The 24631-nt window shown below is 40.4% G+C and overlaps 1 protein-coding gene across 1 annotated transcript in view; it reads right to left on the minus strand.

Annotated features, from left to right (window-relative positions):
• Positions 1-20273: 20273 nt before the first annotated feature.
• CAVIN1 (caveolae associated protein 1) overlaps positions 20274-24631 on the minus strand; it is a 28094-nt gene continuing 23736 nt past the window's right edge. The window contains exon 2 of the mRNA XM_072111720.1: positions 20274-22254. Within this exon, the coding sequence (XP_071967821.1) occupies positions 21586-22254 (669 nt within the window). The 3' untranslated portion in view covers positions 20274-21585. The remainder of the gene's footprint in view (positions 22255-24631) is intronic.

The following is a 24631-nucleotide window of genomic DNA, read 5'->3' on the forward strand; positions in this document are numbered from 1 at the left end:
AGCTAATGTAACAGTTTGATATCATTGAGACTAAAGGAATATACCAAACCTTTTTAATGTTCCTACATGATTGGTAATTGGTGTTTGTATAACTATATTTGGTATATTATTGGATATATCCATTGTATATCTTGGATTGTTGTGTTCAAATGAAATACATTAATAAAGCAGAGATAAAAAAGGTAAGTAGCAGGTGATAATACTACATATTGCCTGATGATGTCACAATATGTGGTGGTTGGCGATGGTATCCAGAACTACATTATGATGTCACATTGTCTGATGGGTTTAGCCTTCCAATTCCGTATGGAATGTCACTTGCCTAGGAGAAGAGGAGATAGAGGTATCTCTGTGGCAGGATTCTATCAAAAGACTTAGTTTTTTGGTGATTTTACAAGAGTTTGGAGTGCTTTCAGCCATTTTTGGCCTACAAACAAGAATGCCGAGGCGTTCTAGAAGAAGAACACGGGAGCGTCCATCAGCAGACCCCATGGCAGCCGAGGCTTTCCTGGACGACTCTCCTATAGCCAGCCGTACCCGGAGCAGATTGCGCCACCGGGAGAGAGGAATATCTCCGATGGACCAAGGCCCGCCAGAACGTAGGAGACGTACCACCTACAGGAGCCGTTCCCCTGTGAGATCTGGAGTTAGGAGTGCTGCACCCTCTAGCGGGCACCCTGATGATCCTCCTCCTTCTATTAATGATGATGGACTTTGTGCTGACCCTGAGGAGCCATCATCATGTCCTATCTGTTTAGAGGACTATGTGGTAGGTGCATGCATCTACCAGCTTACCTGCTCACACGCGTTTCATACACGCTGTATTATTCGCTGGATGAGGGAAGGACATACCTGCCCGTTGTGTAGAGCAGACATGGAAATAGTGACAGGCTGGATGGATGGTGTTGGATTCATCCATATGCTCAGAAGTTCCACAATGCCTCAGCAAGGGGAAATAATGATGTACTTTGATAACCAATGGCGAAATATCACCTTATTATGAAAGACACCATCATATTTCAGGAAAGATCCTGAGTCATCACATCTCCTTCTGAGCCAGTGCAGCAGTTACCCTACCACCCGGACTGTATATATGGAGGCCTATCACCACTCCGTATCTATTCATCTTACTCTCTCTCCTATCTACCCTTCCCCTATCTCTCTCTTCTCTTCTCTACCTCTCTATCTGTCTATCTATCTATCTATCTACTGTATGTTATAATAATATGTTTGATCTGTTGAATTCAGTAGAATAAACTTCTGTTATGTGACTATGATTCAGTTTTTAGTCTTATTTCTTTGCTCTGGGAATAGGTATAAATCATGTGGTGACCCCTTTGTATGTATCAAATCCCAAACAATTCCCCTCACAATTAACCCATCAAGCTATTAGTTTTACATCTCTTTTACATTGCTTTTATTAGATGAGGGAGTATTCTATAAGCCAAAATTGTTTAGGCTTATTTTAACACAGGTCCAGGGAAAAGCGAGGGCTTAAAATATATACTCGTCCTTCTCTGGTTCTAAGATTCGGTTCAGTTACAATGGTACAATGGTCAATGGTCAGGTACAATGGGGGACAGTCAAATGAAAGTCTAAATAACTGTTTTATAATAAATGGGATCTTCTGCAGATCTTTGGTGCTCGTCATCTTATTAATATAGTCCTATTTTAAGCCCTCAATTATTTCTGTTTCCTACCACAGACCAATAATAATAATAAATTGCATTCTGGGATTATACTAAAGCATCCAGAGAGCTTCACCAGGGGTCACAATGGACAGAGGGGTCCGTCTTTAACTAGGGGTCGTCTGTAAGTCGGGTGTCCTTAAGTATGGGACAGCCTGTACTCCCCCACTGGTATGGTACAGAACCAGGAATAGGTTCAGATAAAGATCCAATGTAATAAGTGGTAGAAATCATTATTACATGAAGTCTATAGCCAGTGCTGTGTGAGCACAGCGTATCTGCACAGAGCTAATACTGCCAATGACAAGGTGGAGAAAGGGAGCAGCATAAGGTGCAGAGGGAGACAGAAAGTTGTGTGGAATCACAAACTGGGAGGGACTGATAGGGAACAGGGAGCTCTGGTACTTCACTATTCTGTGTAGGATACATCTGCATACACATCCAGCTCTGCTGCATTCACTATCATGGACACCTCCAGCTCTGCTACATTCACTGTCACATGACCTCCTCCTCCTCCCCTAATATGAAACTAACCAAGAAACAAAGTGTAAACAAAGTACAGTTTCACATGGAGAGGAAGCAGCCACTGCAGCACAGAGGTGGCTGAGGGGGAGAGTAAAGAAACTACTGCATATAGGAAACAAAGATAATAGGCAAAGTTGTTTCATATCCCAAGAGCTATTGATTTGTGGGGAAAAAACCCTTGACATGTACTCTTTAAGGGATTATGAGAGAAATCACAGACTGAACCCTCTCCACACAAGCTGGGTGCAATGTTGTAGCTAGGAGAGGAAGGGCCCCATAGCAGGCTTCTGAATGGGATGCTCCTTCCCACCTAAAATATATACATACTATATACTGCAAGTTACAATAACACATCTATACACTCATGCACACATATAGAGTATATGCACACATACAGTGCCATATACAAACCCAAACATACAGCATATATACAAAAATACAGTACCATATACAAACATACAGCATATACACACCATAGGTACAAGATATATTCATCTTAGATATGTTAAATACAATGCACAGCATAATGGATGACGGGGCCCCCTGACACTGCTAGCCCCATAGAAACTACTAGGGCTGCTGGGTGTTTGCTGCATACTGCACCCACTGGTAACACCCACTTTTTTCACCAGTTTTGCCTCAGTTTTGCTTCCCAGTACAGGGCATTGAGTATTCAATATTGTCACCATGATGTACCATTTGTTACAGAAAATCAGCCCACAAACAGCCCGGTACATGGAAATATAAAAATGTTATGTTACCGTATTGTGGTATACTGCAGATATATTTGTTGGTGCTAATATTAAGTCATTTTATAGAAACGGTCATGGTGTAGCGGTATTATTTGGGCCTCATACAGCCTTATTATTTTAATATAGTCCTTTGAATTGTCAATACCCTTAATATTGGTCTATGGAGGTGATATCAATCACTGTACTGAGGTAGTATTTGCTCCGGGCACTGGATAAAAAAAAAATTTTTGTTTCTTATTGGTATGATGTTTTTGTAATTTTTTTGTCTTTTTATTGCAGTAATTATGGTCACGGGCGGTGGTCCCCATTAGGATTTTTGTCCCAGGGCCCAGAGCACTCTAGTTACATCAAGTTGTCAAGCACAACAATATATCCAACCTGTGCAGGAGTTGTCCGCTAGATAAAGGGTTCCTATTACACATTTGGTGGCACTGTCCTCTAATCTGCCCTTTTTGGGAGTCAATTGAGTCTGTTTTGCGAAACCTTTTCCCAAATGCACCCCCCCTAAATGAGCACATTTTATGCCTAAACCTTATTCCTTCCTCATGGAAAGGGAAATTCAATAAGTCCCAATGGCTATAGATGATACTGGCAACAAAATCCCTAACCCCACTACACTATCTGCTATGTAGAATCTACTTTAACCTTTTGGCCCTCATAATAGGCGAACAAAACATCTCAGCTATGCCGTTTGGATGAAATATGTGCACTGAATAGCCACAACTGAAGACCTGGTCCCCTTGGTTAGACACCCCACGTTCGCCTCAACAGGACCCGCTCTCACCATTCACCCAACTTTTTAAGCAGTAGTTAATCTTGAAATTTTTTAAAAGTGGAAACCCGCACAGCAAGTATATAATTAGAGTATGCCTGAAGAGGCCACCACACTCTGATTACCAATATATAACCAAAAGAAGAGACAAAGAGGAGTGTGTATAGGCCAAAAATGTCTATATACAAATCTTTATTTATATCAAAATTGTAAACACTACAAGACATGCATATATCTTAAAAACACCTAAAACGTACAAAAGTACATGCAATTTGTACGTTTTAGGTGTTTTTAAGATATATGCATGTTTTGTAGTGTTTACAATTTTGATATAAATAAAGACTTGTAAATAGACATTTTTGGCCTATACACACTCCTCTTTGTCTCTTCTTTTGGTTATATAATCTTGAAATTTGAGAGGTCCTGGAATTCTTGGAATATTTTACCAATGTTGGGAAAGAGTTTTTTAGGATTTTTTGTAACAATTAACAGATTATCCGCAGGTGGTAGTCTGTTGAGTACCCCTATTTGTACCCTTAGAATCGGAGCCTGTTGGCAAATATGTTGGATGAGGGTTTCCATCACAAGAACAAAGAAGAGGCGGGTAAGAGGACAACCCTGTCTGGTGCTGTTGGATATTTGGAAGGGGAAGAAACTGTACCATTGACCCTAATCACTGTAGAGTAGAGGGCCATAATGATATTTACAAATGGAGCAAAAATACCATTTTATTTCATGGTAATTGCAAAAAGGTCCACTTGGTCGAAGACCCTTTCTGCATCAGTGGAGAGTAAAGCTACCGGAATCTTTGCCCCTGTTTTTGTAGCTCAGCCTTTAGCATTTATCTGCAGCTCCTTCCTCCCAGTTGCAACTTTGATGTTGCACATCAGGAGCCTAGGGAACACAATGGAAGAAGGAAGAACTACCCACTCTTTGCTGCTGAGGATGAACTAGAGCAGAATAAATGCCACCTGTAAAGGTCACACAGACAACAGACGGTACTTGGGAGTACCCTGGAGGAAAGTCTCTATGGGAAGAGTCCGGAGGGAGGAGGAGGTGGACCAGTGGACCCTCTGGACCACCGCAGGGAGATGTAGATGGTATTAGCTGACACCTGGGACCGGAGTCTAAGTGGCACCTGGTCTTTCCATGGGTGTGACTAGGCCCTTGGTGGTAGTCAGGGACACAGGGGTAGCAGGACACAGTCTGAGCCTTGGCGACAGCAAGAATGTGGCTTGGAAGGATGAGCTGGAACTCATGGCAGGCAAGCAGGTAGTAGCTGGCACTGGTTCCAGGTGGGCAGGAATGGACAAGTCCTTGGGGGATAGCTGGTGAGGCTGGAACACGGGAGCCACCAGGAGTATTTGGGAACGCTGGAGACAGCCACAGAATATTGCATATTTGGGAATACGACTCACGGCTCATAGATCGACGCTGTTCCCCTGGAAGTTATACCTACTAAAGAAATTCCAAATGGATATAAATAACTGGTCTTTACCTAGCCTCTCCTGGCTGGGTTGTATCCCCACCATTAAAATGGTGACCTTTCCGCAAGGGTGCCCAGAAGAACATTTAAAATTATACACTCTCACGTCTCTAAATTGGTATGGAATAATAAACGACCATGTATTGCTCTTGTCACTATGTTTAAACATAAACTCCTGGGAGGCTTGTCCCTGCCCAACTTTGCCCTCTATTACAAAGCAGTTCAAATAGCCCAATTTGCCCCTATAGCTACATTCCAAAATATACCTAGATGAATCGTACTGGAATCCCAATTACTCCAGCCGGTATGTTAGATTCCAACATAAACTTCAATCCAACCCTTCATTACTGTTACCCTTATTCCAAAATCCTGCCTTTCCTCTGGGAATAGAACAATGGAACTTCAGATGGTGGACAGCAAAGGGCATTGTCCATGTACGGCACCTGATGTCCAGGGGCAAATTGCTATCTAGTAATTAAATTAGTGCAAAATATGAAGTCCTTCCCTCCAAAGTCTTTCAGGCTCAATCAACTATCACATTATATACCTCAAGGTACATCCTCAGACTTCTGTACAGCTTTTGAAAATATTTGTATAAAAGATCCATTTGGAAGAGGGACGATCTCCCTCTTATATTCTTATATATCTTTTATACTCCTCCCCCGGACGTCAAGTAACAGCGGGAGACCGACTTGGGCTGACAGTTCTCTTTGTCAAGATGGAGACACTGCGGCACAACCCTAGATAAAGGTAGCCGTCAGGTTTCGCTAACGGAAACCTCCTTCAGATTGCTAGGGCCTACTATGTGCCAGCCCCGCTTGCTAATTTGTATCCCCATCTACCCAACACTTGTTTCAGGGGCTGTAGTGCCGTGGGCAACATGTCCCATATCTGGTGGCATTGCCCTATAGTCACCTCTCTCTCGAACAATGTCAAAATCCTCATCCGATCCATATTAGGTACTGCAACACCAGTGACCCTGGCAGTCCTGTTGCTGGGAGATAAGCCAGCAAGGGTCAAAAACAAAGCCCATCACCAAATTCTAATTTTTTGCACTGGCAACTAGAATACGCATAGCGGCGAAATGGAAATCACCTAACCTGTCTTTAACAGTGGTCAAAATTAGAATGCTAAAAAGAAAAAAAACAAGCGCTTCCTGGTGCAATAAATTTTGGGTTAACCCCGTTGTGTTTTTACTGGTAAGATAATGCGCTCACCTTAAATGGTTGTGCATGCAGGCACAACACTATTGAAGTATACATCGGCTGCTGCCTAGTCCACACCGGCAGGGAATTACCGGATACCAAAGTGCATCAGATCTCCGAAAAGCAAGGACTCACCTCCGTCCTCGCGGAAAATGGGACTTTTTCAAAGGCGCTCTCCGATCCAAAGATAGTCAGCATAAAATGAACTATTTACTGGTAAGACCAAAATATCAAATAAAACAAAATATAAAATTAAGATTAAGACAACGCGTTTCGCGTCCTATGCACTGGATGCTTCATCGGGTCTGAAATGCTACTACAAACATAATGGTATAGATGTATAGGTATGGAGACATATATACCATTATGTTTGTAGTAGCAATTCAGACCTGACGAAGCGTCTAGTGCATAGGACGCGAAACACGTTGTCTTAATACTAATTTGATTTTTTGTTTTATTTGATATTTTGGTTTTACCAGTAACAATAAAATAGTTCATTTTATACTGACTATCTTTGGATCGGAGAGCGCCTTTGAAAAAGTCCCATTTTCTTTTAAACCCGCGAGGACGGAGATGAGTCCCTGCCTTTCGGAGATGTGATGCAAAATTAGAATTAACCTACTAGCGTTGTTTGAGTGAATTGAGGCAACCAGGACTGACACCTTCCAGCTGTTTGAAGGATTGCTTCTCAGGGTGCCCCAAACCTTGAGAGGGCATCGATACTATCACCCTGAAGATTTATTAATAACTTCATGGCTCATTTGAGTCATCTATCACGGTAAACTTCCTTACCTACTATACCTACAGCAATCTAGTGTGGAAGCCTTTTTCTCTCTTTCATCCCCTGTGAGCCCCTTCCCCACCACTTCACCCTTACACTTTATCGGTCAATTGATACAGTAGCTGGTTATGTATCCGATGAGAGTGTCTTATACTTCCCCCTGCGAGGGGCATTTGTTTCGCCGGTTCTATTGTAAGGCGTCTTTATGCTTCCTAATCAATAAAGTTTTGTTGAAACTAAAAATTTAAGGAAATAACCTCATGGAGTTGTATTTTTTTTAAATAAAAGATATTTGTTGGTTTTGCACCAGTATTAAATAAGCATAAACAGAGCCTATTGTGCGACATATATTCCTAAAGGGAAATCCACTTTGTCTGTTCAGTATAAACACAGCTTGTGTTTAGCCAACAGTAAATGCGCAAGAGGAAAAATATGTAAAACAGCTGGCAGCTCCCAGATATTCCTGCCCTTGGTCTACTGCCATCTGTTTAGAGCAGTTTGTAAAACTGTCTGTACAACACTTCCATCTCTTGGACATAAGAAAGTAGTACAGCTACATGAAAGGAGTTATATACTTAGAGACATAACTTGAAGGAAATCTACCATTTAATTTGATGAATTATGAACCAGACATACCATGAGAATGCTGTAAGCGACACTGATGCAGAAACATATCTTGTTTAATCCCTGAGTCGAGTGGTTTTTCTGAAAAAACAACTCTAACATTATGATAATGAGGCTCTGTCGCTCCTGTGGCTGCCTCAGCGCTTCACCTCCTACCCTAATTATGCACTGCTTCAACCTTGTCCTGCCCGGTATAAGCCAAGAATACGCCGGTATATAAGCCGGTATAAGCCAAGAATACGTCATCACTGTGTTGTCCCTGACATGCAGAAGTAATCAATCTTTGCACCATCCCCCCAGCTGCTGTATACAAATCATCCAGCTTAGGTTGATGTGGTCCTATGTGGACAGTTCTGGCAGCTCCATGTTTGTGAAAGTAATGTGTTTATGTAAGGCAGCCAGGGCACCCAGCTTTCTCAAGGTCCTGAATTTCATAATTGCTTTTTGAGCAAAACCACTCAGTTCAGGGATTAAACAAGATATATTTCTGCATTAGTGTCGCTACAGCATTCTCAAGGCATGTTTGGTTCACAATGCATAAAAACAAATTTCCTTTACGGCAACTCTGTGCAATACAAAATCTGCATCAAGCCTCTAACTATAATGTATAATGTTCATAGTACTAGTGTAACATCTGTTCGCACTTTAGCGCTGTGCTCTGGCTGTAAATTACAGCAGAAGATACACTGCTAACTCTGATTTTGTGCTTAGTTGGCATTCTGTCCTGAACTTAGTCTGAACACTACCTGTTTAAGTTGATTTCCACCATACCTGTCTGTCTTCTGTTGACTTTGCTCTGGGATGCAGATGCTTAAGCTAGCTGTGATGGACATTCTGGTTTGTCTGGATGTCAGGGGACCTACCCAATAACTCTCTGGACTGGGACTGTTCTCTATCATTCTATTGTTTGCCCACTTTCTAGTACTTGCTATAATTCCTCTTTGGAGCTTTCTGGAATTTTCAGGACTTACATATTTTAGATCTTCAAACCCTTGTTTGTCTTCTGACTATCCTTTTTCTCTTGATTCTGTACTGCATTTTTCTCTTGATTTTGGCCCCTGTTTACACGACCACTCTTCTTCGTTTGTCCTGTTTATATTTCTGTCTGTTGACCAATTGTGGAATGTTGACCAATTGTCACCTACCATCTAGGACAGGATAGGCAAGTAGGTAGGGGCAACTGTGTGGGTCAAGTTTTAGTGGGTGGGATTCGCTTTATCCTATCTGTAAAGTCTGTAGTGTAACACAGTGCCCTCTTCATAATATGAATAGGGTAAAGATTGGTGCTCAAAATCAGACACGGGTCGGTGAGACAACGTGTGCTCAACGTGACCAGGCGCCATAGGTGTCAGTGGGGACCAATATCCGGCCGCAAATGGTGCAACTGGATACCAGTCCCCATTACGACCATGTGAATGAGCCCTTACTAATGGTAGAAGTATTCTACTAACCAGACTTCTTTTATTATAACGCTTTATGCCAAGGATTAGGCACTATAGAGGTTATAGAGTTATAATAAGAAGTCCGGAGGAAAATAGTTTCTCAGGAACTGGTTGCTAGGACATGTCTACCATCAGTAAAACTCATAGTAGATGTCCTTTAATATTCATATCCATGTAGCCTAGGGCGGTTGTGGGTGAATACTGAGCAGCAGAGCTGTGATGGGGGTCTATCCGTACAATGGGTTTGTATTGCTTTTGAGAATTTGTGGAGAGTATTTTATGTATATTTTAACTAGATATATTATTACTTGTATAATTTTACTATTATTCTTTCCTGTGTGAATGTATTATAATGCACATATATATTCTTGTTAGCAAGGTTTAATTATATAACCTACTGTGTTATGTGTAATGGCTTATGACCACCAACACATGGTTTTAACTTGTTGTTAGGTCCTAGTGACTGCTTGTATTGTTACATTGTATAAATAAAGATGATTAACTCTTTTTGTTATATTGGTATCGTATTGTGTATACTGAAGTCCTTAATACTAATATACGGCATTTTGGCTTGTTTAGGGAGTATAAGGACAGTGATCTTGTATTGGATACAAGGTATTATACTCATTAATACTGAGCCTCACAGGGCTGTGTGTCATCTGACCATTTTATATCTTATTTTATTTGTACATGTTCTCCATGATCTGTAAAGCACTGTGAAAAATGATGGTACTATATTAAATAAAGATTTATTACTGATTTTTATACTAAATATCCCTGAAGGTAGAGGGTGGTATAATGTTTAGGCTTAGAGGAGCCTTGACATTTAACACGGCGACATTTAAGGGAATTATCTCCACACATGTAAATTTTTTCATAACATCCAATTGAGGAAATGTATCTTAAGTGTATATAGTACATGAATTAAATGTGAATGTGAATACCCATTTAGTTACAAGGATAGCAGCTGCAATGGGGACAATCGACAAAGAGGGCAGATTATATTGTGACATCACTTTGTGTATTAGCCCTGTACTGTGACATCACTTTGTGTATTAGCCCTGTACTGTGACATCACTGTGTGAAGTATCCTTGTATTGTGACATCCATTTGTGTATTATTCATGTACAGTGACACCACTTTGTGTATTATCCCTGTACTGTGACATCACATTGTGTATTATCCCTGTACTGTGACATCACTGTGTGTATTATCTCTGTACTGTGACATCGCTGTGTGTATTATCCCTGTACTGTGACATCACTGTGTGTATTATCCCTGTACTGTGACATCACTTTATGTATTACCTCTGTACTGTGACATCACTTTGTGTAATATCCATGTACTGTAACATCAAATTGTGTATTAGCCCGGTACTGTGACATCACTGTGTGTACTATCCCTGTACTGTAACATCACTGTGTGAATTATCCCTGTACTGTAACATCACTTTGTGTATTGTCTATGTACTGTGATATCAAATTGTGTATTAGTCCTGCACTGTAACATCACTTTGTGTATTATCCCTGTACTGGGACATCACTGGGGCTCATTTACTAAGGGCCCGAATTGCTCATTTTCTTCGGGTTTCCCAAAAATTACTGGTTTGCGGCGATTTGCCCCAGGTTTTTGGCGCACTCGAATGGATTGTGTCGCATCGGCGCCTGGTTGCATGCAACAAAAATCAGGGGGGGGTGTTGGGCGGTATCGGAAAACCCGATGGATTCGGAAAAAACGCTGTATTTTTTTTTTAAAAATGTGCCGCTTGACACGCACTTACATGCACCAGGAATAGGATGGTGAACTCCGGCGGACCTCGGCGCAGCAGCGACACCTGGTCGACATCGGGCGCACGACCTTAGTGAATCGCTGGAAGACCCAAACCCTTGTCAGAGAACGCGCCGCTGGATCGTGACAGGAATAAGTAAATGTGCCCCAGTGTGTGTGACATCACTTTGTGTATTATCCCTGTACTATGACATCTCTAGGAGTATTTTACCTTTCCTATGACATGTACAGAGAAAAGAGCTCTGGGAAATTATTCCCGTCTCCCATCTCTGGCCTTAGTAATAGGGGTAGGGATGCAGGTATATGTATGGAGTCTCGGAAAACCGTGATCATGTCTATCCATGGAAAAGTGTTACTCACCGATTCACTATTTTCCTTAGATATACCTTCCCTATAAAGAAATGTATTATCTATGTACTCTGGCATCACGGTGTCTATGATTTTAATGAAATGCTGCATATAATCCCATCCTTTGGGAATGTCAGTTCCCATCATTGCTTTCTAATCACAGATCTCCCTTGTCTTTCTTATTGTTTAGGATTTGGAAGGAGGATCGGCAGCTTTTGGAGTCAAATAACCCATGGTAAAAGTAGGATTATATGTCTGTATATCAAGTAGTGCTTTGATAAACTATGATTCGAAAGTTGGTTATATAGAAATCTTATCCCTTATAAAATAACAATAAAAGAACAGTAGCCACACATTTATGTTAAAAGTGTTTTTATTGGATGAACTATGTTATATTTTCCACAAAGATCTTTTTCTTGTCCATCCTTATAATATTTCATAAATCCTGCATCCTTTACTATGTAGATGATGATCTTCTGAAAGCACCAGGCGATCTATGTGATAAATACTTGCCTTGACATTTAACTTTGGCAGTGAAATAGCACCCCTCTGACCCCCTTGGTAGAAAAGGGTTGAAATATTTACACAAGTCATAAAACAGCTTCTTTCATAAGTGATCAGGGGGCTGGAGTAGGGACAGGACAGTCCCAGCAGGACACAAAATGTTTTTGGCCCCTTTATGACCCATTTATAGGCAATAGACTGGAGCATGGATTTCCAATCAAAGCTCCCAACTACAGTTTACAGCAAGTTCTGAATGCTGTGATGGAATACTGGGAGTTGTAGTCTTTTTACAGCTGGAAACCCTTAAGGACCAATATACTGGACTGTTCCTATTTTGTGATATCTGTTCAGTATCCACTATATCTTGTTGGTCATTGATCTAGGCAAGCAGTAGTAGTCATATCACTAACTAGTCAGCAGCAGGCAAACCTGGGTGGATGTCAATACCCAATGAGCTTGGACTGGGCCCATGGCAAGTTGGATAAACAGGTTACATTGGCAGGTGACCAGAGGGGTGCAGAGCGTGTGGTCATAACGGGGCACAACAGGCTAAGAGGGCTCATAAGGTGTCAATTTCCCCTATGAGAAGACATAGATGATAGTTGGGGTCCTGGCACAGACCTGGCCATCAGCTTCAAGTTACGCTACTGCAGGTGACCATCTAACCCATATATCCTGGCTCTTATGTCAACCAAAATATTCTCTCTGTGGAACTAGTTTGCCCTTCATTGGTCTCATCAATTGGAGATGTTGCTGATGCTTAATTACCTACATAGATGATCCACTTCACCTACCACTGGGTGTGAGCAGGTGCTAAACCAAGCTGGGGCACCTCCTCTCACAAGCATCATGGCAGCTACCAGTGCTGGCTCTATAGTTTTACCATTAGTAATACCAAATTGTCTTGTACTCTCAACAATAGTTTTCTGGCAACCATGTGTTTATTGATCTACATTTTAGACTACAAAGTGTGCATTATTAATAAACCAGGTGGAATGAAATTCACAGAGGTTATGTAAACCTTACTTCTTCCACTGCAGTTCTCTTGCCTAAAATCAGCATCCACTTTACACCATTACTATTTCATATTATATATAAACAATACCAAGTATTTTTAACCTGCCGTCTGCCAAGACACCAAGATGGGAAAGTTACATTTATTTAAACAAGTATGTGGGCACACTGGCACGTCATCATAAATGTCACAGAGAGTCGTACGTCCTGTGCAGCTAGTCCTCGGATTACACAGCTTTACATTACTCAAATACTCCTTATCTTCAGAGTATGAACACAATCTATTCTTCTTCTGAACCTTCTGAATCTGAACAACTTCTATACAATAGCAGAGACTTGCTTTGCCTCAACTCTAACGACATACCTGACCCACAGTAACAAATTCACATAGGCCTTTGCCGATTTTAGAATCTATCTTATCTACTGAATTTGTAGGCCCGCAAGAATTATTTCTCATTATTGGTGTAAGTAGGATGTTTCAATATTTTCTTAAAGGGACACTAAATTGTAAAAAGTAAATGCTTACATGTCATCCTCTTCCCTGATCCAAGTTGGTGTATTGTGTAATGCAAAAGGTGAGTATAAAATGATATATAAAGTAAGTGCCCCAGCATTGATCCATATTGTATTGTCTCCTCTCCTTATATCCTCTCTTCCAGTGCTATTTCATGTGAAACAAGTACATGTAAAATGTGGAGTCTAAGGAGCTACCTATCTTACTGCTGGGACTTTGCTACAGAGTAACCCTTCTTACTTTACTCTTAGTGCAATGAAGACTAAAGCAGTGAAGTTCTGCACTTTTAGCTAAAGTTTTTAAAGCATAACTAAACTTTTGTCAAAATTACATAAATGTATAGTGCAGATGATAATAGTAACCTTTATAGTATACTTTATGAAATATATATGTTCCTGTGCCCTTATTTTCCTCCTGCCTTTCACCCTTATTTAAGCAGTTTGTGTTAATCAACTTTCTGTCCTATATCCACTAACAGCTCAGAGATTAAAGGGCCTGATAAAGTTTATAATGACTTTACTCTTTACAGACAGTCCCTGGATAGTCTAATCCCCTTACATAGATGAATCCTAAAGGGGAATATTCTCTAAGTGTGGAAAAGTTAACACTCTTACACTGCTTACTTCAGGAGAAAGAAGGAGCATAAAACAACCACAGAGAAGCTGCTTTACATAATTTTGTATATTCAAAAGTTTACTATTATAACTTTGATTCACAGGTTTAGTGTCCCTTTAAGACAGAAAGTGATTCTTCCAGACTCCGCTGCATTCTTTTTTAATAACACTGAATGGACTATTATGGCCCAGTCTTCTGTAGACAAGTGTGCCAGTAGAATGAGTTATCAGGAGGAGGTGCGTGCTGACGTAATGTAGGCACGTGTGCGAGGCCGGAAGAGGTGGAGGAGGCAAAGGAGTGACGCGGGCTGTCGCGGGGAGCGACGCGTGGAGTGGCCGGTGCGGCTGGAGACAACGGGAGTCGGCTGCCGGAACGTGTGCGAGGCTTGAAGAGGTGGAAGTGGCTAAGGAGTGACGCGGGTTGTCGCGGGGAGCGACGCGCGGAGTGGCCGGAGTGGCTGGAGACATCGGGTGTCGGGTCTGAAATCCGAATACCTTGCGCTGGCCCGCGCCGGTACGTGCCGGAGGCAGGCACACGCCAGTGCCAGGCTAAGGAGGAGGAAGCCGTCAACCCGGTACATGACGCTGCCGGCAACGTGCGATTTGTGAAAAGCGTGAGATATAACGCGACAGCAGCCCGCATACGAGGTGGATCTGAGGCGGTCTGAGTGCGGTGGCTATTTGGAAGCTGGTAAGAGCTGTGATCAGCCTCACCCCTATCATAACAAATACTAACATATGACTGTACTTTTCAACCAAAGGCATATATTACTAACCTGACTCAGTTGGATTAACTCTTATTCGAACTGTAATACCTACATCACACATTAGAGTCAGGAAGCAATGCATGTGATACTGGGACTGATCTGAACTATTATTGATGCTCTAATGGTTCAGCCGTGCTCTAAGCACACATAACTAACTGGTTATTGCGTACGAACTAACTAAAGTTATCAGCGTAATAAAAGCGCTTGGAGTAAGAGGTTAAAAATAACCCCGGGCTGCCCAAAAGATATTCATACATTAACACGTTACTGCTCGCTTCCACTCGCACTGCCGTAATGTAAGAATTGGATACGGTCTAAGAAAAGGCGTTGTAATTGCTACCAAAAAAACTTTAGGTAGCCGCCTGGCAAGAGCGCATGAGTTATATGGTTTAGTGGGATACCGCTAAAGAAAAAAAAAAAAAAAAAAGGGGGGTTCGGAAATAGTCGCTGATTTCATAAGATAACACAGTGGTAAGGCTCATCTCCAATTCGGGGGATGGGGCCAAGACGCAAACCCGAGAAACCGAAAGTTGATACATCATTTTTTTCGCCGAGGATTAATAAACAACAATTGGAGCCTAACATGAATAAAAAATTGAGGTCTCCCAGAGGGTCTCTGGATGAAGCTAAAGATTTGCACAGCGATGACAGTTTAACATCAAACGCCTCAACTCCGTCCCAGACCGCCCCACACCATAACGAATGGATGACCGAAAAGGCTATGGAAAAAATGTTAAATAAACATCATCTTAAAATCCAATCGGAATTCAGATCCCTAACACAGGAAATAAAAAACGAGATTTCTTCATTAGGGGATCGTACAGCCATCCTGGAAGATGCAGTAACTGATATATCAGAAACATGCAACACATTAATAGACGCAGTGGCAGCTTGCAGAGAAACAATCCAACAACAAGAAAAAAAAATTATAGACCTAGAAGATCGCTCAAGGCGAAATAATATAAGAATCCGAGGTATCCCAGAAACCGTAACAGATGCGGATTTACTGAATTCTATTTGGGACTTTATGTCCTTATTACTACCAGAAGCCACCGACTCAGACCTCAAAATCGATAGAGCGCATAGACTGCGGAAACCAGCAACCGCCCCATCTGCGGCCCCAAGAGACGTAATCGTGAAGATTCATTACTTCCATATTAAAGAAGAACTCATGAAGGCCAGCAGGCAAAGAGACCAACGCACGGAACGATTTAAGGACTTAATAGTTTTTAACGATATTTCACCGGCCACTCTAAATAAAAGAAGAGAATTTGGAAAAGTCACTACCATTCTCCAAGGGAAAAGCATACGTTATAATTGGGGCTTCCCCCTATCACTTATTTTCACAAAGGAAGAACAGCGTTATATCTGCAATAATGTAAGAAAAGCAGAAGATCTATTGATTGGATGGGGATGGATGCAAGAATCCGAAAGGTCTCCAAAAAAAGACCTTGATATTCCAGTAAAAATCAAAGTGGATTGGAGATCGGTCCCAAAACCTACATCATGACCGATTTCTACGCAGCAGGAAAAGACTCACCCATACTAAATGACTGCTTCTAACAAAATATTAATTATTAGAGAACTTTATATATTGAGCGTTAACATTGTATATAATTTCTGTTAGTTGGCATCAGAACAACGATGCTGCATTATGATCTAGTGTGTGTAGGTCACAGGGGCATAAACCTTGTTGATTGGTAAGCGGCTCAAGGAGAAGGATAGAGAGAAAGTGGTAAAATAAAACATAATTGAAAGGGGATACATTACAATGAATAAATATATCTACAAGAGATTAAATAAATAAATAAAAATAAATTAATAAAAAAAAAAAAAAAAAAAAAAAAAAAAAGTACACATATGTGTTTATGTACATGTGCATGTGCGTATATATGTGTATATATGTAGTTACGTATGTATTTCCAATTATACCTCTATATACATAATTAAATTCCCCCGACACCACTCAGAAGCTGCGTATTACAGGTTAAATTCACTCATACTCCTCCACTAAACCGCCTAGCGAATGTTAGCAGGCGCTCGATGAAAATCCAAAGGAACATTCTTTGGACCACCTTCTTCTCTGTGAGTTCCATCTCGAAAAGCCACCATAACAGTTGGCCGAACAAGCAGGAGCACAACGTTAGAAATACTTTACAGCTGTTACCCCAAGATCACACTAAAAATACCGGCCCATATAAGAGGGTGATGTTCGTAACTCGCTCCCCACTGAAATACCATAAGGAAAACCCCTGCTACAAGATTCCTGTTAGTAAATATATGCCCCACGCTACCCGGGTAAAAAAAACGGAAATATTTCTTGATCCCCCCCTCTTCGTTTTTAGGCTAAGTAAACATATATACTGTAATGGTATGTTTGGAAGTATTAACACTTAATGTGCGGGGCCTAAATTCCCCAGAGAAAAGATTTTCGGTTTGGCGTATTATAAAGTTTTATTCCCCAGATTTAGTCATGTTACAGGAAACCCACCTTTTGGAAAAAGACCACCATAGATTCAACGACAAATCTTACACACGTATATATTTTGCCTCAGACAGACATAAAAAAAAAGCGGGCGTAGCTATTGCGATCAAAAATACGCTCCCAGCCACAAAAATTGAGGTCGTACAAGATATACACGGTAGATATGTTATGCTCGACTGTCTCGTTTATAACCAGGCTTTTAGCTTTATAAACGTATATGCCCCTAACCATGGCCAATTAAAATTCATCAAAAATGTTTTCAGTAATTGTATAGGTAGATATAATAGGAATACAATCATCGGTGGCGACTTTAACGCAATCGCCAATAGACGTATAGATACTACATCTGACAAAATAAGCCTTAAGAAAAAACCTTGTATTGGAGAAATCATACGAGCATATGATCTACATGATGTATGGCGTTACAAACACGGTGAAAAAAGGGACTATACGTTTTTTTCTAAACCACATTCTACTTATTCAAGGATAGATCTGTTTTTGGTAAGCAGAGGTCTGGTTAACAAGACAGTTGATGTAAGCATTCTCCCAATGACCCTTTCTGATCATGCTCCGGTTAAAGTTAAAATCTCAGTCGAAGGTACTTCTGTATTGGGGTTGACTTGGAGGTTAAATTTTGTAACCTTAAAACAGTTTAAAAATAAATTAACAGAAGAGTTGGAAGCTTTTTTTAAATTTAACTTAGTCGAATGTCAATCACCAACTAAATTATGGTGCGCTCATAAAGCATACTTTAGAGGCTTCCTTAAAATGCTGAATACTCATATGAGAAAAGAGGAAGATAAAAAACGCAACGAGCTATTAAACCGCATCAATTCACTAGAGAAATGGCATAAACTAAAACCAGACAAGGATATAGAAGATATAATTCTCAATTTAAGGGAACAAGTAAAAATTTTGTCGCTAAAAGAATATAGGGAGGCACTTAGAAGGGACAAACTTAATAAATTTGAATTAAGTTGTAACCGAACAAAAGCGCTTTCAAACAAGCTTAAAAAGGGAAACATAACTAAACAAATAGAAAAGATCTTAGACCATGATGGGAAATTTACCTATGACCCACAAAAAATAATAGCAATTTTTCGCACCTATTATTCAAAGCTTTATAATTTGGAGGAACACGGTGAGGTTATTAAACCAGACATCGAATCTATTAATTCATTTTTAGATCCGCTATCTCTCCCGAAGCTAAGTTTAGAACAATCGGAGTCTCTGGTAGGCGACTTTACGCTATATGAGGTTACGTTAGCAATAAATAAGCTAAAGAAAGGTAAAGCTCCAGGCCCAGACGGGTTAACAAACGAATACTATATTGAATTTAGAGACATCCTAGCCAAGTATCTGGTAGAAATGTTTAACGAGATTAAAAGGACAAATAACATACCGGAAGAAATGCTAACCACAAAAATTATAACTATTCCAAAACCGGATAAGGATAATTCCAAAGTACAAAACTTTCGACCAATTTCACTCCTTAATAGCGATATTAAATTATACTCTTCAATCTTAGCTACGAGATTAGCAACAGTTATACCAAGTATAGTCTCAAAAGATCAGGTAGGGTTTATGCCAAGAAGCCAAACCCGAGATGCTACCCGTAGGGTAATTGATCTAATTCAAGTAATAGAATCCAGGGGGGCCCCCTGCGCACTGCTGTCTATAGACGCGGAAAAAGCGTTTGACAGAGTGCACTGGGGCTTCCTGGAAACAGTATTGGTAAAATTTGGATTCCCAAAAATTTTTATAGATATGATAATGGCCATGTATAGCTCCCCGGTGGCTTTTATAAGTGGCCTGGGGTTCTGTTCGGAGAAATTCAAAATCACGAACGGGGTCCGTCAAGGATGCCCGCTCTCTCCCTTGTTATTCAACATCTTTATAGAACCCCTAGCACAGGCTGTGAAAACAAATAAATTTATTAAAGGAGTAAACATCAAGGGAGAAGGCTACCCAATTGGCTTATACGCAGATGATATCATCATCTCATGTGAGGAACCAGTCGCCTCTTTGACAGCCTTTAAAAATGTAGTTAAATCATACTCTACAGTATCATACTATAAAATAAATGAAAATAAAAGTAAAATATTATTAATAAATGGAACCACGGTATTAGAAAAAAAAATTAAGGAAAATTTTCCATATCTTTGGACCCCAGAGGGTTTTCAATACCTGGGGATTCAGCTGTCAGGTTCTCTCAAAGACATCGTTAGCCAAAACTTGATAGAATTAAACAACAAGATAACCAATATAATCAGCTATTTGACAAAATGCCGTTTGACCTGGCTAAACAAAATTTACGCCGTAAAACGAAATATTCTTCCAACGGTTCTATATTACATGAGATGTATCCCCCTAAAATTTTCAAAAGAACATATTAACAAGATACAAAAATATGTTGACAGATATATTTGGAAGGGCAAACCACCACGGGTACCAAAAAAAACTCTATTTGCCCCGAAAAGTTTAGGTGGAGTAGGATACCCAAATATATTAACATTCCAAGAAGCCACATTGATGGAACCCATAAAAAGCATTTGGGAAAACACGGAGAGGGAAAAGTGGATGACTATAGAAGAAGCATTTGCAAACCTGCCATCATTGAAAGATTTAATGGTAGCAAATTGGCTTGGTTACAATGGACCTGGCCAACTGCTCGACAGCACTAATGCCATGTTGACAGCATGGCGCAGTTACCATTCTAGCCGATCAGGAATAAATTTGGGTAGGCACGCAGTCGTAATGGACGTTCTTGGCCTATGTTTGATAGACTCCACAATAGGAAGATGGAAAGCCGCTGGCATTTTGTCACTGGCTGACCTCTTTCAAGGTGAAAGAATCATGTCCTTTGAGGACGTCTGCAATAAATATAGTATCCCTAAGGGTGAATTTCTCAATTACAAGAAATTGACGTCTCTTTTGCAAAAAACACATAAGAACTGGCATATCCAAAATACAGACATGACACCTTTTATTAAATTCTTAGAGAGTAAAAACAAATGGAAGGGCGGCATATCGATTGCCTACGCAGAACTAAATTCCCGTAGTCTTGGTAATATGAAACTGACTTATATGTTAAAATGGGAATCAGAATTAGGTAAGACGTTCTCACCGCATGATTGGCTTTTATCTTTCAATAGAACCCAAAATAGTCTGATGTGCCTAAATCACAGTGAATGTTATCTAAAGAATTTCTTAAGATGGCACTTAGCACCTAACAGATTAGCAAATATATATAGTAACGCTCCAAAGGAATGTTGGAGAGGCTGTGGGGAGCAAGCAAATCTTCTCCATCTTTGGTGGTATTGCCCGCCGATTTTGAATTTTTGGGCACAGGTGAACGTGTTGTTCCAGAGAAAATGTAAGACTAAGCTTCCTGCCCTCCCAGAGATTTTCCTCCTTAATATAATCCAGAAGAATATATCCCTTTCAAACGACGTCAGGGGTATTCTCTTCAGGCTATGTTCAATAGCCAGGTTAGCGATTCAGAACAACTGGAATACAAATTGTCCACCAAAGATGGAGAGCGTAATTTCGGGGATGAACAAATTAAAAAGCTATGAACTATTTATGTACGAAGGGGGAGTGATAAGTAAAAAAAATCTTTTTTCAGGATGGGAAACATGGTCATGACAATGACTCTGTTGGGAAGGAAAGGAAAGGAATAAAAATAAAAAAAAAAAAAGGCGAAACATAATATAAGGGGATAAGGTATCTATCAAAAAGCATAGGAAACAAAAACAAAAATTAGAAGGGGAGTATAGGGGATAGACGGGAAGTTACATAGGGCATATTATTATAAAGGTAGACTATAACAGCTGATCATAGATAGCTACTTAATAGGAATTTTCTTAACTGTTTCTTTCTCTTTCTTTGTTGGAAGGCTGTATGTTGCCTCATATAACAGATTGTAAAATTGTTATTTCCTTTTGATTGTATTTACGACTAATAAAAATTTAAAAAAAAAAAAAAAAAAAAAAAAAAAAGAATGAGTTATCAGGAGAGAAGGCTGTGCTGCGTTTATACATATATTTATATATATACTTTTATAGCAATGACACAATCAGTTCCATTAACCATTTACTGAAAGTGTGGCCTGCCTAATATAAAGGAGATTACATATATTTGTGTAAAGAGCTGCAAAAAGTTAAAGAAAGATAAGTGTGAATATGAAAAAAAAGAATTAAAATGGATCTGAAATGTGAAAAAGGTTATAAACGGATCTGTCCAAATGGAAGAGGCTCGTAATTGTGTACCCTTCCTAATCGCTGTCGCTTCTCTCAGCCAAAACAGCATCAGTGTCCTCTGTGATCTGAAGGAGTGCGTTGGGGTCAGGGCTCTCTCCTCTCAGCAGATCTTTTGCTTCTTCTTCCTCTTCATCCTCGCCTCCAACTTCCACCATTTCGGTGGCCTGCACTTCGACTTCTCCCTCTCGGATTTTCTTGACATAGAAAGTGAAGGGTGGGACCTTATAGACGGCAGTTTTGGAGCGGGCATACACAGGGTGGTCAGGAGTGAAGGACTTTTTGAACTTGTCTCTGGAGGTCTTTATCTTATCTCGCCTTTCATTTGTCACTATCTTGGTTCCCAGCTTATTCATCCTCTTCTCAATGTTGTGTCTGGTCTTCTCCAGATTTTGTCTGGTCTTTTCCAAATTCTCTTTGGTTTTGACCTTGGTCTTTTCCATCTTTTCCTTAGAGAAAGCTTTCTTTATATCATCAACTCTTCTCATTCCACTTCTCTTGATCCGCTCAGCTCTGGACTCTTCGATGGTTTCCTCTACTTCTACCTCCTCATCAGAAGACAGTTGGATTTCCTCTGGCTCTGCTTCTTTGTTCTCCTTCTCCTGACCTTCCTCTTCAACCTCCTGCTTCTCACTGTCCTTTAGTGACCTGCTGATGCTGAGTTTGGATGGCAACTTCACTTCATCCTGAAACAAAATAGAGATGTGGTCATGTTGCTATAGTTTTTAGAAAAAAATAACAATTTTTACAATTATAGTTATGTAAATATATAAATGACTCTGTGCATTCAAAATACATGAATGCTTAAAGAGTTAGAACTCCCTCTAGTGGACATATAGAGTACAACACATTTAAATCTCATGTTTTTGCAAACTGCCTCTCCATTTAGGTGTGATCGAAGCGGGTTCTAACAGTCACAACCATCACATAATTAGATAAAGGGCCAATAAACATATCATGCCACAGGGGCCAATCCAATTATCTATGGATCTATGTTATCTATCTATGCTGGTTTACATTAAACCCAATCACACTGTAGTGAGGAAAATCTTCAGGATGTAAAGTGTTAACTCTAGCCCGCACCCCTCTCCGCCAGCGCCATATGTCATGGGGGTTCTGATGTCTGACACATATTCAGTTTGCTCATTAGTTTAAACTGCAGTCAGATTTACACAATGTTCTGCCGTGAGTAAGCGGCCGCTAGCGAAAACATTTTCTTAATTTTTTTTTTTCCATGGGCATATTATTTTCCACTACTGTCCCATGCCAGAAATCTCTACAGACAGAAGTTCTGTCCCACACTTAGTCCTGGGGCTGCTCTATGAGAACATTTCTCCTGCCTGTGGCCTATTTTTATAGTGTGTATATATGTGTGTATATATATGGGTATGTACAGTATATATATATATATATATATATATCTTCTTTCAATGTGACAAATTTTGTGGAAAAACTGAGATATGGAATGGAAAAGAAGGAGTAATCCCCGGCCTTGGCCTGTGTGAGTAACAGAGGACAGTATAGATGTGTATCACCACATATTTCCTCATACACATGATGACCTTGTCATAATATATCGAAAAGTTATACCACAGCAGTGGTGTCCAACCCACAGTCTTGGAGGGATATGAACGCGGCCCAACACACAACCAAGCGTAGTTATAGACAAAGTTTGAACCTTTCTTCTCCAGAATCTCTGTATAGTTTGGTATTTACTAGAAAAATAAAAGAAGTAGGAGGATGGCACCTCATGTGATACTGCAATGGATCAAGGACAAATGACACAAGTCCATCCATCCATCTCTCACTTGGTGCAAGCGGAATTAATGAATATAGGTCAAACCTTGGCTAGCAGGCCTACAGTATCCAGGGGTGTAACTAGGAGAGGCAGGGCCCCATAGCAGACTACTGAACAGGACTCCCTTCCGGCATAAAAATATGTACCTCTTTCCGGCATAAAACTCATATGTACACTCACATTTATATACATAAACATATAGGTGGATATATACGTGCGTCTGCATCTTGTGCAGGCGTCAGGCCTGGTGTAGAAATAAACACCGAGAAATAAACGCAGCCGGCGACTTATCACTAGTGAAAAGTCGCCAGCTGTAGCGAGTGTGCAGCCGCGGGGACAGATACGCCCCAAGCTGGCCCACTCCCGGCCGTGCCATCCGCTCAACCAACCGCACCCCCCTTCACACCCCACTGCCGTGAAGGTGGTGGATTGGGATAAATAATCGCAAGTACTAGCAATAAGCCACCATTTATGATTATTTCAGTGTTTCTACATCACTGACATAGTGCAGAGGCCGTGATAAATATGCCCCATAGTTATACACACACATTTATATGTTCGCACACATAGAGCAAGTACATATCACATATAAACACATATACAGTGCAATATACAGACAAACTGCATATAAACACAAATACAATATACACACACCATGCACACATCACAGATACAACACATATACAGCATATATACATCACATATATGTTATATGCATGCTGTACAATGGTGCCCAACCTCCATTCTTTAGTGTCAGGTCAGATAACAGTGCCCCCTGACCCCGTGGGCCCCATATAACTGTAGTTACGCCCCTGACAGCTTCCCAATGGATATCAACAGCAATGGTTTACTTTGGAAGGTATTAATTATGTGACAAAAAGTTTGCTGGAAAGGCACTTGCCAAGGAACTTCAGACTAGGTGATAAAAATGCTGAATTCATCTTGTTAAAAATGTGAGTGTGTTTTTTTGACAAGATGAAAGCATCCCCTATGGTAACAGAAGTGAAAAGTTTTCCTGGGAAACTTTTTTTTTCACAAAATTGACACTTTTTTTTTATAGTTTGGCCTTCATTTTGTAATTACCTATTGCTTAAGATATTGCATTGCTCAAAATAGGTATAATAATGGACGGTCATTTCTATAATGGGGGAACACCTAAAGTGTACATACATGCCGAGCTTACAACCCATGTAAATAATAGGAGGTGTAGAACATTACAGATCATTGGACTGCCATTATAAAGTGACTATATGAGACCAGTGTGA

Source organism: Engystomops pustulosus, chromosome 6 (genome assembly GCF_040894005.1).
Source record: "Engystomops pustulosus chromosome 6, aEngPut4.maternal, whole genome shotgun sequence".
Classification (NCBI taxonomy): Eukaryota; Metazoa; Chordata; class Amphibia; order Anura; family Leptodactylidae; genus Engystomops; species Engystomops pustulosus.